Source organism: Acomys minous (assembly GCF_964271855.1).
Source record: "Acomys minous genome assembly, chromosome: 3".
In the NCBI taxonomy this organism is placed as follows: Eukaryota; Metazoa; Chordata; class Mammalia; order Rodentia; family Muridae; genus Acomys; species Acomys minous.
The window spans coordinates 33,036,372-33,053,356 of NC_140485.1; the positions used below are offsets into that span (position 1 = coordinate 33,036,372).

Here is a 16,985-nt window from a genome sequence, read left to right on the forward strand (position 1 = left end):
CTGAGAGGGAAGAAATGAACTCAGATCAATTTCTGCGGCAGAAGGTATTGGCTTAGTACTGCCTGTAGGACGGTAGACTCTCTGGAGGCAAGCATTCACGGGTCTGACAGGTGGACCTGGCTCTTGATCTCTGCACCATACAACAATGTAACCAATGCCCTGTTCCCTCTGGTGCTCATCTCCACACACCTTACCGCCAAGGACACAGAAGGGCTTCAGATGATGCGCACATTGCTTCCTCTGATACTGTCCCTCAGACCCAGTCAAGAGGGATCCATGCAAGGAACATAAGCTCTAAGATGCTCTGGTTCTGTTCTGCCTGCATCCAGTTTACCCATCAAGGATTCTACAGGAACCTGACCTCTGTTCCCCCAACCCCTGCTATGTAGTACTATTTGTTTCAGGCCATCAGAATATGTTTGCTGGGGAGCCAAAATGCCCCGTCTCTAGAGTCAGCCACTGGAGTGCACACCTCTGCCTGAGGGCAAGGGGCTGTGGAAATGTGCACCTTGGGTTATAACTGCCACCTTTCCAGGTGAAGTGGAAAGAGAGAGAAGACAGGGTGGTTGGGGCTACCTGGACCTACAGTGCTACAAGCAGCCTGGGACTACAAGGAACATGGAAGTTCTTAACACAAATCTGAACTTGCAAAGCTTCATGCAGAATAGGATATTTTGTTTCTGGTCTGTTAACTTGATGGATAATTGAAATATAGAGATGCAGGAAACAGGCTTCCATTCATCTCCAGCCCTTGAAGCCCCACCCCTTTCATTTCTAAGGAAACTACCAATTGTTCTCTCTTATGGGTCTACAAGGCATTCCATTTCAAATTTCAATCCAGACAAGTCTGAAAGTTTGGAAAAGGAAAGGAAGCCATCAGTGTAAAGCTGGTGGGCTGTAGGCATAATGTTATTGTGTAATTCAAATGCTGATTTCTGTACCCCCCCCCATATCTGGTTGCAATCCTTGATCTGAGACTCTCCTGTCTCTATGTTGTATAAACTCTACTCCCCAGTTGTCCCCTCATATGCCAATAAAGCAGCTTACAGCCAATCCCTGAGCAAGGAAAGAATAGGGATCGGCTTCCTGCCAGCCAAGGCAGGAGGAGTTAGAGGAGGAAGTAGGGGATTTAGCCTCAGGCAGAGGTGCAGAAAAGATGAAGAAGATTCAGCTTGGGCAAAGAAAGATCTAAATCTCAAGTAACTTGGGAATTTTGGCAAAGATGGCGTCAGGATAACATAGAGGGTTAAGAACTGACTTAAACTGCTCAAGATTGTGTGGTAAAGCTTCATAAACAAATATAAAAGTATGATAACTGTGTTAAGAGACAAATTAAGAGAAACAAACATAGTTTTATAAAAATTAACCTCAACGGTGGGGAAAAACCACATATACAATCCCAGCACTCAACAGGCTGAAGCAGAAAGTTTACCATGAGACCAAGGCCAGCTTTGGCTACAGAGTAAGATCCTGATTCAACAAAACAAAATAATACAAACAAAACCAATAACTATAAATATTTATCTGAAGAACTTTACAAAGTACATTTGCTATATGGTTACTCTTCATTGCCCATTTTAAAAAATCATATACAAACATTATAATATTTCTCTAAAATAGGCCGTAAAAGCTTGTACATCTATAAAGACAATAATGTTCTTTGAGACATCTCCCACTGTCCTGAGGATGGCATTTTCAAGAAAAAAAAAATGGAGCAATTATGGTTTAATGTCACCATGCCTTATATAATCCTTAACAGTTTATTTAAATTATGGTTGCACATTAAGTACGAGCACACCCATCACACAGTCATGTGATGACTAACCGTCCTCTGATCACCTACTGTGTGACAGGCATTCTGCCAGTCTCTGAGCATTTAAAGATAGATAAAACAAGATAGCATTAACTTGAAGAGGGTGACAAGCAAACACCAATTACAATGCTTGATAACTGCTGTGAAATCATGAGTGGAACACAGACAGGAAGTGTCTTCTCGAAAGCACTGAGGTTTCCTACGGAGATGTCAGCCAGGTTGAACGCTGAAGTTAGCTGAAGAGTTTACCTGTCAAAGAAGGCTGTTCAAGCTGTCTAACGTGAACACCTTGAAGTTCCACCAGAATGTGATACACAAAAGAAAGACTGAAGAGGGTTAATATCTATTGGCCAGCCACCAATAAATGGGAAAGTGCTTTCCAGGTATTAAACAACTGATTTTCAAAACAATGGGGTAAGAAAAGTATAATTAATTCCATTACACTGAGGAGAAAACAAGGGGTTCTGGAGGATGGGAAAGCTGTTCCCAAGAGTGAGACCAGCATAACCTAGTTTCCAGACCAATATTCCTTCCATAGCCTCAAGGATAGCCATGTTGAAAGATTAAATTCAAGCATATAGAACCTCATTGTTTCTGGCCAGCTGGCTTAGATGGTCCTTGAAAAGCTTACCTATAATGTGCACTTTAAAAATCAATGCTCCTGAAGACAGCAGGAGCAGCAGAAGGCCTGAACCTGTGCTGAGTGCCATGTTCTTGATCAGCAGTGTTTGGACACTGGTCATCATAGCATCTGGATCTCTCTTTGTCCGACTCCTTTGATGTACAGTATGTTAAAATCAAGCACAGAATGTGGCCATCAGCTGCAGAATTGCTTTGTTCCTCTATCTGCCATCTGAACACTAAAGTAGACTCTTAATAATGGGAGCCAAATTGTCTAAAAGCTCACTTCATGACTTCAGAAAGAGGAAGAAAAGGCTTCTGCGCATTGGTTTCATAAAGATCTGTTTTCTGTCAGCACTCTACAGTTTGTGCTTGTATTATGCTTCTCAGGGGCTCGCTATTTGACTGATAGAGGCAGCGTGTTGAGGAATCAGCCGAACCTCATACCAAAATGGGGGTTGGAAAAGTAGCAAATCATCTTCAGACAGTATATGTTATTTTGGAAAGTGAGTGGATAACAGATTTTAAGTCTTTTGAGGGTGAACTGAGGCATGACAAGCTTCTAAGGTTTGATATCAAAGCAATGAGAGAGATAAGACATTCCAAAAGAACAGTATAAAAGGGAATGTGCTCTTGAGTTTTCTAGAGCAGGTTTTCACTACCTTGTGTTCACTCACTGACTCATTCATTCATTCATTCATCCCATTCACTCACTCACTCACTCACTCACTCACTCACGCGTTCATGTAGGGCCACAGCCCTGTGAAGAAATGAATTCACTGAGGATTTTCCATCTTAGATTGGGTGGTCAAGGATATCCTTCCAAGGATGAGAAAAGAGCTGATTTCTGAATGCCACATGAAGAAAGTTAACTGGTGGTGATCCAAGCAAAGAAACTTCCAGGCAAAAGGATGAGCCAGAGTAAGGGTTTTGAACTACAAACAAGAATTCAAAGAAAACCAAGAAAAGTCTTGTTAGGAATCGTCAGAAGGTTTATTAGGAAAGAGGTGTACGCATCTACAAGTAGGCTGGAAGAGAGGCATATCATGACGAGGGCCCTGAGTACCAGAGTGGAATTGGGATTTTATTTTAAACGTGACAGCAAGGCACTGAAATGTTTTGAGTGGAGAAATGACACAATATAATTTACGTTTTCCCGGACTGGGATATGAAAAGCTGACCACAGGGCTGCAAGAACGGACCCGAGGATATCAGTTCTGAAAGCCGAAGTAATTGCCCAAGAGATGCTAACGGGTGCTAAGGCAACAGCAGGTGAGACGGTAATAAATACACAGTTTGAGACACGGTGAAAATAGAGCTAATGGAGCTATGGTAAAACTTAGATTTTTGAACTGAGCGCAAATTGTGGCACCATTAGCTAGCTGCACTGAGGAAAGATGGAAGACTAACAAACTTGAAGAAAAAAGATATTAGTTTTATATATGTTAAATCTGAAATATTTAGTAGATACCATAAAGGTGAGACAGAAATTCATCTCAGCCAATGTTCGGTCTAGGGGTTGACATTAACAGAAACCAATATAGAGGCAGCAAGCATATAGTACCACACAACCCAGTGACATATCTGAGGGACTACCCGTGCATGGATATAGATAAAAGAAGGTGGATACTGAGTTCCAGGGCCTCTCCACCCAGCGGCCAGGAAGAAGAACCAGTGAAAAAGACCAAGGAATGTGCTGGTATGCAGGGAAGAAACACACACAAAAAAGCATATCATGGAAGACAAGAAAACCAAATGTTTTCATAAAGATGAAGAGAATGACCAACTCTCAAAATTACTGAAGGCCAAATAAAAACACTGTACTAAGAAAGAAAATTCTTATGAAAATGTCAGCCTAAAAATGAGGGGATCAGCAAATACTGGTGTGGGAAAGGTGAGGTTATTAAAAAAAAAAGCATATTGTCTTAAAATATGAACTGAATGTCCTTACATGCAAACCAATCGTTCTCCTGAAAACAGTGTGACAATTAAGAGTCACATGGGGTTTCTCATCAGTAAGACACCGCCCGCCCCCTCCTCCCCACCCCCCACCCAGTTTTGTCCAAATGTCAACCACTTTGAAAGGCTACTTTTGAGAGACTTTCTACTACTGCTGAGAACTTTATAACCTATTCTATACGTCATGTTTACAAAATAAGAAAACACTAGGATCCCACACATTCACAGACTGCTAACATCACCTTGGGTCAAAATGTTAGGCCACTGGTGACTTTGTTCTGATCGTTGCATTATTACAACCTGCCACTGGCACTAGAATGTCTCAGTGTTCCCCTTGACGTTTAGGCACCATTTACATGTCTTTGGAATGCAAACACTTGCTTTCCGTACCTGCAGACATTTGGTGACATTGGTGGCTGGCTACCTATAGGGTATGGCTTTGCTGAATGATGTGGACCATTTAAAACCAAGGCTAACTTTTCCCACCATGCAACATGCTCTATATAAACTATGCCTGCTTAGCCAATGTATATTCGAAGAATATGCTCGGTATGTAAATAATAATACTCTATGTAAAATACGAGAATGAAAACAGACAAACAAACTGAATGCAACAACAACAACAAAAAAATGAGAACCCAAAAGGAGCTGGGCATGATGGTGTGTGTCATAAACCGATCTCAGCACCCCGGAGGCAGAGGCAGGTGGATATCTGTGACTCCGAGGCCTACTCGATGAGTTCTAGGCCAGCCAAGGTTACATAGTGAGAACCGGTGTCAAATAAAACAAAAGCAAAACAAAACCCAACCCAAATGGAGAGAAACTGTATTAAATTAGTGACCACTCCCTCCAGCCCTGCCTGCAAATCCACAGGTTTCCTGTAGAGGTGGGCAGATGCTGGGACGCCCCTCCCACTGATCAGTGTGAGGACAGCAGTAGGCTCTCAGCAGTTGTTTCAGAAGGAACATATGATTCTGGCATTCTTAAATTGAGCTTTCCTATTTGAAATTGAGCTTCTTTTTGTTCTCCAGAAAAGATGTGACCGTGACCAGTACCAAAAAGGGGAACAGAGTCTTAATGCAGTTGATTCACGTGATCAATTATTTTTAATCCTTTAGTAACCTAAACTTAGGCAGTTTGATTTTCTTGTCATTGCTTTCCCTATACTATCAAAAATGATGCTTTCTTTACTATTTCAAACTCATCAGAAAATCGCTAAAAATCTAAAATTCAATTTGCCACATTACTGCTAATTTGAATAATGGCTGAATAAAACACAGGAAACGCTGAAGCAGCATTGATTTCTAAAACATTTTGCACTTTCCTCCTCCATCCCTGTAAAGCAAAGCTTGGGTGCTACGCACAATTACACAAGAAAATCAAGAAGGCCATTACATTCAGCATTTTGTCATGATCACTGTTACCATGGCGAAGAGTAGGCGTAGTTTAGCACAGCTGCCACGGGCGAGATCTGCTGGCCTTTTGCAAAGCTGAGGAACAATATAATGCCAAATTCGATAGCCTCCCACTCACACCCTACACTGTTGCTCGCAGATGCTACCATCTCCTCCCTTAATCATCTGGGCATGTGTCATCTTATTACTGTATTCTTACTGTTGACCAATGACAGCAGAGCACAGTTAATCTAGGAAGGTGGCCGCCCGGCCCACCTCTTGTTTTCATGGAGAAAAACACATGGTGTGAAAACAGGAATGCAATCATAAAAAAAATTAAATAAATAAATAAATCAAAGATTCAACAGTTGCATTGCAGATGACATTGTGTTAGAAACAGAATGGATGGAGAGGGACAGACGCAGGGCTGTGATAACTCGTACAACAGCATACTATTTCCTTTCTTTGAGTATCAGTTTAGTAACTTCCTGGGCTGGGGGGGGGGGATGGCTCAGCGGAGAAAGTGTTGCTACACAAGTGTGAGGACTGGAATTCAGATCCCCGGCACCCAGGCCCGTAACTTAGCAATTGGGAGGCAGAGATGAGATGCTTAGGACACGCTGGAATCAGTGGCCTCTAGTTTCTGTGAGTGTGGTGGAGTGGAGAGTTATCGTCGAAAGACCATCCAGTGTCAACTCTGGGCCTTCACACCACACCCACACATATGTTTATATACCTGTACACACTCACATAAGACATGCCTCCACACATGCACGTGCCCCCCCGCCCCCCCCACATGTTACCTCTTTGTAAGGATTAACTAAAATAACCTTCATGTCCAGGCACAGCAGGTTATTTGGTACACTGTCCATCCACACCACTTTAAGTGTGGAGATTCCCATCTTGTCAAAATGGTTACAGAAATTGGTAGGTAAATTGTTTGCTACTGTTGTAATATAGATCATTTTCATTTTTCATACGGTTTGGATACTGTCTTCAGAGAACAGAGAATAAATTAATTTTTATGGTCTGAAAGGAAGCATAAATTCCACATCAAAGGGATAAAAATCCAGTGTCTATATCATATTATGCACCACAGCTTGTTATCCGTATTTTAAGTGACACTAATGTAATCACTGTAAAACAGGAAATATACCCCACCAGCTTTGACCTTAAGCACAGAATTTAAAGTTAAAAAAAAAAAAATGAAACAACATTATGAAAGCAGAGAAGTTTAAATTATCTGAAATGAATACATTAATCAGAGTCTATATTTACTAGGGGGAAAAAAAGGCTCCTAGCATTTTTACCAGCTAAACAAAATATTTTTTTCTAATGAGACTTCAGCTGAGTATCGTTTATCTTAAGGGAAAAATAATGGGACCTTACCTATTCCAGTAGCTCCAGAACTGGCCATGCAGGTAGGCGTGGTGGCTACATTCATCACCAAATGAGGCTTTGCTTTCAATCCAGTGAATTATGTGCCCTTCCACAGCTAAGGGACAAAGCATTACTAATACACGGTGAAGGACAAGAAGATTGAAAATCCTCAACTATGCGCTGGCCTCTCCATGCTTCACGTTAATGAGCAGCGGTTTAGCCTCTGCCATTCACGGTGGGCGTAATTATAAAACAACACGTTTGTGTGAGTTCATCGCCGGGCACACCAGGGCCACAATCTCGTCCTGTCACCCATGCCCCATTCTTCCCTTCCTTGGTGCTCAGGATGCTATTCTGCGGCTCGATATGCGACATGTCAAGAAGACCAAAGTGTGCCTGGCTGTCTGGCAAAGCTGTGTTTTAAAAATTCAAAATTTAGAGAAACGAGGTGGGGAAAAAGTGCCTTTAGAAGGCATACTTGTCCCTCAAGTATGTGGGAAAGATGTGAGGCACAGCCTTCTTCTGAGCCCACTGTGAGACAACCTGAGATCATCTTTTTTCCGAGTTTCCCCATTTCAACACAATGTTATAAGGACAATCTGCTCTGAAAACATTTGCTAATAGTAAACACATTAAAAAGAAAACTCCCTTTCTATACCCAGATGCGTATCCGAAGCTCAAGGACTTACCAACTGGCACCTGTAAAATGAAGTCTGGTGTTTTATCATAGCCCTTTGCACGGAGCTGATCTTCATCTGCAGGAAGAACAAACAGTATCATTTATTACGGCACTCCATTAAAAAGACAGCAATATAATTGCTTTTCTTTCTTAAATATGTGTAAAAATTACTAATGCAGCCATACGTGTCTTTCTTACGCGTGCAATGCCGTGTCAGAATAAATGAATTTTCTTCTCAAACCTGAATCAGAGATACAAGAATGCTTCTTTGTCCTTTTTGCATTTTTATGTCTTTATTATAAACATCATTAATCCAACTGTCAGGAGCTACCTTTTTTTTTTTTTTGTATGAAAATTCTCAAAATAAATATATTTACTGACGGGAAGTAAAGGGATCCACAACAACGGAAGTCACCAGTGTCAGCAGTCACTATTGACAGTTTACAGTAAGACGGAAGCATGGTGGCCTTTGCAACCAGGAAATAAATGCAATCAAGAAACTCTAGTTTAAACTAATAAGACTATTCCCATGCACAAGGGAAGGAGAGGAAAGTGAGATCGCCACAATTGCTCATCTTGCTGAATTCTGGCGAGTGAGAGTGTGATGACCTGACCTGTGTACATCTGAGAAGGAATTACACCCTTGAAGATCTGCTTCTGTCTTTTCAATCTCCTGTTTAATATCAACAACCCTGTTGGAAGGGAAGAAAGCAGAGAAACGGGAACCCAGGTAAAGTTGGAAAAACTAGCAAGATGTTTGGCTTAAAAAACAAAAACAAAAACAAAAAAGCCAACAACCCAAAACCTCCCCGTGTTTTCTAAATGCTGTCCTTGACTTCTAACAGCATTGCAGTGTGATTTCTGAAAGGGAGGGTTCGCCATTAGATTCTGGAGTGACCTGGTCATTCAATTCCAGGCATGGCTCTCTGTCTTCACCCAACCTCAACTAATGGCCCAACCAAGTAACAAGGAAGGCCGAGTGGTCTCTTAACACCTACTGGGCTGTTGACATTGTCATGCATCCCATTGGCCTTCCTGCATCAACTTTGATTAAAATTAATGGCCCATCCCCAGTGTTGGGTAGCTTATTTCCAATCCATCTGTCAGCCCAAGACAGTGCTTTCATGGCCAGCTTTGAGAAGCTTTAGAGCATTCTTGTGTACATCCTGAAAGGTCAGCATTTTAAACATAAATAAGCTTTTAATGAGAAGACACACATTAAAGTAGATATCTAAGTGGAACGCTGTTAGAAATTGGTATTTTTACTCGGATTTGAAGGCAAAATTCAGAACAGTTCTCCTTCTTTGAAATAAAAAAAAAATCAAGCTGTTGATGTAATGAAATACAAATCAAAGTAATGTTAATTTTAAAACAAACAAAAAATGAAATTAGGCTATAGAAATAGACTGGAAAAAAAATCTACCCTTTAACTGTACTCTGACTATGAAAAGTTTAATGGGAAAGACATTTATTCAAATCAACCCTAGTGTTTTGAGTGACATTATATATATGTGATGAACAGTTAAAAGCTGGGTGACTTTAAGAAAAGATAGATATTTCATTAAAACTATCCTAGCCTCATCAGCCTCTGTAGAAGTTAGAATTTGTTTCAGAAAGAAAAATGTTTATGTTTCTGACAACGGCTCAAAACAAAGCTTCAAAGGTCGCTAAGCAATCCACAAGCAGTCACAGCCGATGCACACTGCACCCTGCACACTGCACACTTCACCCTGCACACTTGTACCCTGCACACTGCACCTTGCACACTTCACACTTCACACTGCACCCTGCATACTGCACAATCACCCACACAACTGCAACTGCACTGGCTTCTCTAATGGGAAAAGTTCAAATCCCAAACCCCTAACCCAAACCTACTAGATGAGGCAAAGGGATGGTCCCATCGTTGTGTGGAGGACTCCAAAGTCCCAGGGGAATAAAGTCTCAATCAGGAAGTCCATCTGCCTTTCCTCCCTCTCCTCGCTTCTCCTTCCATGTTCTCAGTATCTACGAAGTTGATCCTATAGTAACTGTGCCTAGCAAAGCATCTCCATGTTTGAGTCCTATGGAGTGTTTCTTGGGATAAGAGGTTATTCCAAGCATCTGAAATGCCTTTTCTTTTACTTACTACACCTTCTCTGTCCCAGCACCTCCCTTTCACAGCCTCCATGCCCCACGTCATCATATTCATTTTTCCTTAGGGAGGGAGGGAGGGAAGAGCTTGGCGAGGCTCAGGGAAAAGAACAATGCCAAGTGGAGCAGAGGCCCTAGTGAACAGGGCCCAGCCTGCCCGTCTGGCCCAGCTTCTTGCCTTTTATGTTATGCTTCTTGTTTTGGCCCATGGATTTCAAATGGGTACCGAACATTAGAATGATACCCGAGCTTCTGGGTATAAACTTAAATGTGACTGGCATGCTCCATTGGCAACTCAGGAGTCTGAAGCTGTGCACCTTGATCTGCCCTTAGTTGTTTTGACCCATTCTCTGTTGGCTCCTTGGCAGAGACGGTGCCGACAGGCTTGCACACGGCAATGCTGCTGCTCTTAGGACCTGACGCTGCTGTTCCTCTCACCACCAGTGTGTTCTCTGCATGTATTTGATGCCCAGAAAGGACAAGTGAATTAATGAAAAGTACATTTAAATAATATTTATGTTTTCTATAAAGCCTACCTAGATGGGTGATCCTTCCCCCCTGCCCCCCTTCAAGTTTATTTACCTCCCTAAGCACAGACAAAACAAAGGTAGCGAATTTGGACAAAAGTTTGAGATTTCTTTCGAAATTCCTGCTGTTATTCCAAATGTCTGGATCCCAGCTCATTGTAGCTGAAGAAGAGAGAAGTGACCCCTTTCCTTCAAATTTTTTTTTCATTACTAGTGTTTTAAGTAATGTGTACCTTATCTGGTCCTTGGACTTGGACAGAATTCCTCCACAAACCAATTCTGTCCTGGGGGATGATGCTATTATTGGGCAGCCATGGTCACATTTCTACCTCGTATCTGGCTACTGGTCTGTGCAGACTTCCCTTCCCTACACACAAGTATACAACCCACGTTCTCCAAGAACCATGCATTTCATGTGGGTCCTTATACTTTAGCTCACTAGTCACTCAGCATTCTTGACTCTCCTTAGCTGAAATCAGACTTCTCAAATATATGCTGTCTCCTCAAAGAAAATAAGATGAGGAGAAGATAAGAAATTATATTAGGTAAGAGAGGAGAAAAAGTGAGGGCATGGTCTGAAGCAGCATTTGCCCCATCGTTCCTACCAAGCTTAGTCAGTGAGCACAGCAGATATGTAGGAAAAAAGTCTTCTGGCTCAAGATGCATACATAAACCCATATATTTCACAGCTCCTAAGCTTACTAACCTTATGGTTTAAGGTTCCATCATCAAAACAAATATAAGAATATTATCACTTAAAATAAAAGCCCACTTGTTAGCCTTCGTATCCACAAAATGAAGAAGTAGTTCACAGAACAGCATCTTTGTGCTAGTAAAGTCTTAGGGACAACTAGTCCCACATTCCAATTTACATATCCTAAAAGAAGCTCAGTTGTCCATAAAGGCCAGGCCTTCTCAAATAGCAAAGACAGTAGTTGACAGCCCATGTCAACCAAGTCTCATTTTGTCCTCACAGACTCTAAAGCAGTCTTAATTTAATCAATAATTAAGCTGGATTGCCTGTGACATTTATGAAGAATGCGTGATTCTCCTCTTCCTCCTGTGTGACTGGTAGGTGACCACATGTCAGGCACCATTCAGAGGAGCCAGAGCTTCAGCAATCCCCGTCACTGCATCTCAAAACCCAACGAAACTGTCCACCGAAGAAACGGACGTTCAGTTTTAAAAAACTACCTCTAAATACTATTATTTCAAAGGTACAGAAACAACACAGGTCTCTGTTTATTTTTACATCATCAGGCCTGTTCTTAGGTGATATTTTAAAGGGGGAATTACACATGCGTAAAGAACATTGTGAACATTTAATTTCTCTGGCCTTTGAATTATCTCCCTAAAATACCCAAAATATCCAAAAGGCAATTAGCTACTAATTACACAATTGCTTTGCTTAAAATAACGGGTGGAGTTTTAGTGAGAGAACAAGACAGATCTGAAGCCAGTGAACAAATGCTTAAGAATCATATTTGAGACTACCAGGAAAGTGTTTTTTCTTTAACCTGTACTGTCTTATTAAAATCTTTAAATTTAAGATATAAAATCATTTCCCAAGAAATTGTATAAAATTCCAGTTTACAACACCTGAAAATGAGAAGTAACACCCTGAAGTGACCCGTGAATTTGTCAATAGATATAAACAATTAAATAAAAGATTAAGAAAAAAAAAACCCTCTCCTTTAAAACGCTGTACACCATTACTAAATTTAGAGAGGGCCCAAAGCTATGTATCAATGCAATTAAAAACAATAGCATATCTCTTCTACTGGAGTATTTCAAGTGCTTGGACCACTTTTTCTGAATTTTTTTTTCTTTTAATTTCTTTTCAAGACAGGGTTTCTGGTGGCTCTGTCCTGGACTCACTTTGTAGACCAGGCTGGCATCAAACTCATAGCAATCCACATGCCTCTGCCTCTGTGAGTGCAAGGATTAAGGGTGCATGTCACCATACCTGGCACTGAAAACTTCTTAACTCAAAGAGTAGAGCTGGGACCTTTCTTCTCTGTATGCTCCCTGAGAGCAAGTTGCACAGCCTTCTCTGCTGAAGGCACCACTAGGGCTTCAGTAACAGCTGCCATTATAATATGCAAACGGTACCAGGGTACACAGAACACACATGTGTTGAGTGGGGAGGCTGTCACACACAGAAATGAGCTCTTTACTGAACCTCAAATTTCACTACAGCCATGAGTTCCAACTTCTTCCCCCAAAGCCTTTCATCAAGACACCAATAAGGACTGCAAACTGATGGCTCTGACCTTGTCTTCTGGGGACAATACTAGGGGCAACTGAAGTGCCCTAAATATCAGGAACAAATAGGAGGCCAAGGAGCCGGTGCAGTGGGAAGGCCGTGGAGACCTGAGACACACATTTTAGCAACAAAGCAAGTCACTGGCAATCCTTTTTGGCTTCATGCTTCAAAGAAACAGACATAATGAGCCTGGAAGATGACTTTATTTATGTATTGCTTTGACTAGATGCCATGCCCACAGAAGGAAAACATTTCACTGGGGCTGGCTTACAGTTCAGAGGTTTAGTCCATTGTCATCATGGAGGGGAGCATGGCAGCGCGCAGGCAGACATGGTGCTGGAGAAGGAGCTGAGAGTTAGTACTATGTCTAGATCAACAGGCAGCAGGAAGAGACTGAGACACACTGGGCCTGGGCTGAGAATCTGCGACCTCAAAGCGCATTCCTCCTTCCCCCTTCCCCTCAAAGACACACCTCCTCCAACCAAGGACACACCTACTCCAACAAAGCCAAACCTCCTAATAGTGCCACTCCCTGTGAGCCCTGCATTCAAACCCAGGAGTCTCTGGGGGCCGTTCCTATTCAAGCCACCACAGCAGATGAGTGAGACACCCCAGACAGGCTACTAAGTTGTAACCCAAAGACTCAGCCAGTTGGTTCCTCCTTCAAAAACAAGGTGGGCAAGAAAGTCACTAGAATCTATGCCAAGCTCAAAGTTTCTGACGAGTGGTTGAGTGTTCGCCCGTCTCTCCCAGCTCCTTCTTCCTGAATTGGTATCCACGGAGGAGGAATATTCAGTTATGAGACATAAAAGAGCCCTTACTGGGACAAATGTATGTATGCCTTCATATACAAATCTGCACACACAGACAGACCACAGAGTCAATTCAGGAGTAATAGAGTAAATGATTTGACACTAGGCAAACTGTGCTTATGGAGACTAAAGATGGGAACTACCGAGAGGAACTGTTGCATTTGGCGTCCCTGCAGCTATCCTGCCTGGCGTTGCTATCCCACGCTGTGATTCTGCTGGGCAGTCAGTAACTTGTTCCGCAACCACCCAGCTCTGAGTGGACACTGGCCCCAGAGCAGCTGAAAACAGAGCTCCCCCGCCCCCGTGTGTGTGTGTGTGTGTGTGTGTGTGTGTGTGTGTGTGTGTGTGTGTGTGTGTTATGTTTGAGGTGGCAGGACAACTTTTTTTCTGGGATTACAAGTCTAAAAAACAAACAAACTAGCCAGTGACCACTCTGCTTCTGGAGAATGAAGGCAATATTGAAAAGTACAGATCACAAGACGGGAGGGACAGGTGACACTGCGTTGTCTTCTGAAGTCCAGGCACATCAGAAGCAAAGTTCTGTCCTTGGGAGTTGCCCGGTCCGTATTAGAACCACTCAGTCCTTTGGGTGCACCAGTGGGATAGTTTGTTTGGATTTCCACCACTAAGGACTAAATGGTTTCCAAAGACTGTTAGTGTCCAGGAAGGCACATGACAAGCAGGCGTGCTGTCTAACCACAGCAATGGCCAGGGGTGTGTTGGGGGCCTGGGACAAGGAAGAACAGCATTACCTTTCTTTGATAGCTCAGAGAATCTGTGTGTTGGAGCAGTAGCAAGGTGTCTACGGTTCCTCTCTCTTAGGGAAGGGTACACAAGCATATTCAAGGACAGTCTCTTTTCACTGCAATGTCTTCCAGTAGGGGGTGGAGCTCCAATGACCTATGTCCCTAATAGTGCATTCGTGCCACTTAAAAAAGCTGTCTTCTGATAGACTGGCATTTAAGTGGTTGATTCCTTTATGGGGTAAAAAAAAAAAAAATCTAAGCATCTCTGCTCCCTACAGCATACATAATGACATTTTATTTCTAGTCCCTTATCACTGCTATCATCTGCATGTACACAACCTACGTGTCACCTGTTCCTGCTGCCTATTACTCACCTGAAGTCATAATCCCCTGTGTGTCACACCAAGACCACTGCCCCAGCACAGCATGCTTGTTTCAAGGTAGAGAAGAAAACAGCAGGAACAGATGAACAAAGATCCTAATTTCTTCTGGCAAGGGACATCCTTCACCAAGCCCATTTGGCTTTACACTTTATACCCTCTTGGAGTCCCAGAGAGTACTATACAGATGCTAGAGACCTGGCCTCGTAAAATATGCTGGTTTGTCCTAACATGGGGGGAAGGAGTGAAGCAGGGGTAAAGTAAGTACCTCTCAGGTGTCACTCAAAGTAATTGTTAGTGTCTACTAACAGGGTAACATTCGTTGGGAAGAATGAAATATCTCCAGAGCCATCCTTATTAAGCCAAACTTAACAAGAGTTTTCACCCAACAGTGGCTGTTGGAGTCACTAATGAAAGTCCCCCTGACCTGGAGACATGCCAGCCCATGCTGATGAGTAGTTTATCCTCTGTCTCCAGGATGAGTGCTTTTGTAGCTTTCCTGGAGGTGCAAACTGTCTCATAATCTCCTCACTGTCGCCATTTCTTCCCCATACTCCTCTGCTTTCTGTCCAAGCATCTCAAAAGCCCACATAAAAGCTAAAACCAACCCCTCCCCTCCAAATAGGGAAAAGATGAAGAGAAAAGAAAGCATTGCAAAGCATGCTTTCCCAGATCATGTAGAGGCAATGGGGAGGATCCCAATGCTTCCGGGTCAATTCCAGGTTGAAAGAGAGTTCTCCCTGCAACTGAGCTGGTATGTGGGTGCCAGGTCCTGAGACTAAATGCCAAGTACTCATTGTTTCCTCTACCTGAGCGACCCGTGGAAAGATCTGCTGATACAGACTGAGACCTATAGTAAGGTTTTCTGTTACGTTTTCATACTTGAGCCAACTTTTTAAAAAGCGTTTTTCAATCCTTCACAGTGTCTTCCCACGATAAGCACTTAACTGGTGATCTCAATGGTGAAGAGTTAACCTGGCGAGTCAAAGCAGCCATCCTGGAAGTCCAGGAGAAATCCTGGTGAATGGAAGCCGAGGATGCACAAATTTCTATATACTGCAACTTCAGTTAAAAACAAACAAACAAACAAACCAAAACCCAAACAAATTTAGGAGGCAGCAGCATTTTTTAACCTCTAAAATTTAGTTGTCAGTTTTTTAGTATAAAAATAGTATGCATATTCCTATTTGGTCTTAGTACAAAAAAATAGGAGATGGAGTCCTCCATAGTGAAGAACATACACTACTCTTGCAAAGACCCTCAGCTGTATTCCTAGCACCCACATGGGGCAGCTCACAACCACCTGTACTTCCAACTCTAGGTGACCTAAAGCCTTTGTCCTCCGTGGGCACCTGCACCCACGTGTGCATACCTTCACACACACACACAATTACAAAGTAATTAAAATGCAAAGTGAAAACCCACAAATACTTAAAGAAAATCACAAGTACATTTACTTCTGCTGAGATGACAGTAAATGGATACGTGCTAAATACGGTACCCTAGACAGACAGACAGACAGACAGACAGACAGACAGACAGACACACCCTGGAACAGGGACCCATGCTCCATAAACAGGCCTTAACAAACGCAGGTCCCATTCTTACAAGAATGCTTAGCTCATTTGCTAACCTGTGGTATAATTATCACTTTTTAGTTGGAAAAATTAAAATTATTTATTCATTTTTGAACTGTCTTAATTCAAATACTTATTTGGCTAATATAAAACAGAATAAATATGTATGAGCAAGTGCCTACTATCATTAATCAAGACACACACACACACACACACACACACACACACACACACACACACACACACATACACACTCCTAGGGTGCCTCGCTAAGTCCTATGGCCTTGAAACTATTCAGCTAATAGCTACAAAGCAGGGAAACTCAAAACAGAATTACAGCTGGAAGACAATGATATGTAGTTTTCTTTTCTGTTGGTGAGAGTTAGAGTTCGGAGAAAATACAATGGGTTGAAATTCTACAACGGAATAAAATGTTTCAAAGGAAGTCACAAGCTCTAAATTATAAGGAATTAATATTTAAAGAATATGCAACAAGAAAAGCTGTTTTGTAAAAGTAGTCTAGATTAGAAGTAGAAGGAGGCACGGATGGAGGGAGAAAGAGAAATTACTTCTGCCTATCAAGGAATCAAAATAAGGCAAATGTTTACAATGTCTGCAGCAGCATGCAAAGAACAGACGCAACGCAGAAAGAATATGGTTGGATTAGTGATCTATTTATATACTATTTTCCCATATTG

General features: G+C 42.2%; 1 protein-coding gene across 2 annotated transcripts in view; it reads right to left on the reverse strand.

Moving 5' to 3' along the window:
* Nucleotides 1–16,985, reverse strand: part of CDIN1 (CDAN1 interacting nuclease 1) — a 199,962-nt gene that overhangs the window by 82,512 nt on the left and 100,465 nt on the right. For both annotated transcript variants that reach the window (XM_084776570.1, XM_084776571.1), the window contains exons 9-10: nucleotides 7,857–7,922; nucleotides 7,177–7,282 (exon numbers count right to left, since the gene is read on the reverse strand). In XM_084776570.1, coding sequence (XP_084632696.1) covers nucleotides 7,177–7,282; nucleotides 7,857–7,922 — 172 coding nt within the window. The remainder of the gene's footprint in view (nucleotides 1–7,176; nucleotides 7,283–7,856; nucleotides 7,923–16,985) is intronic.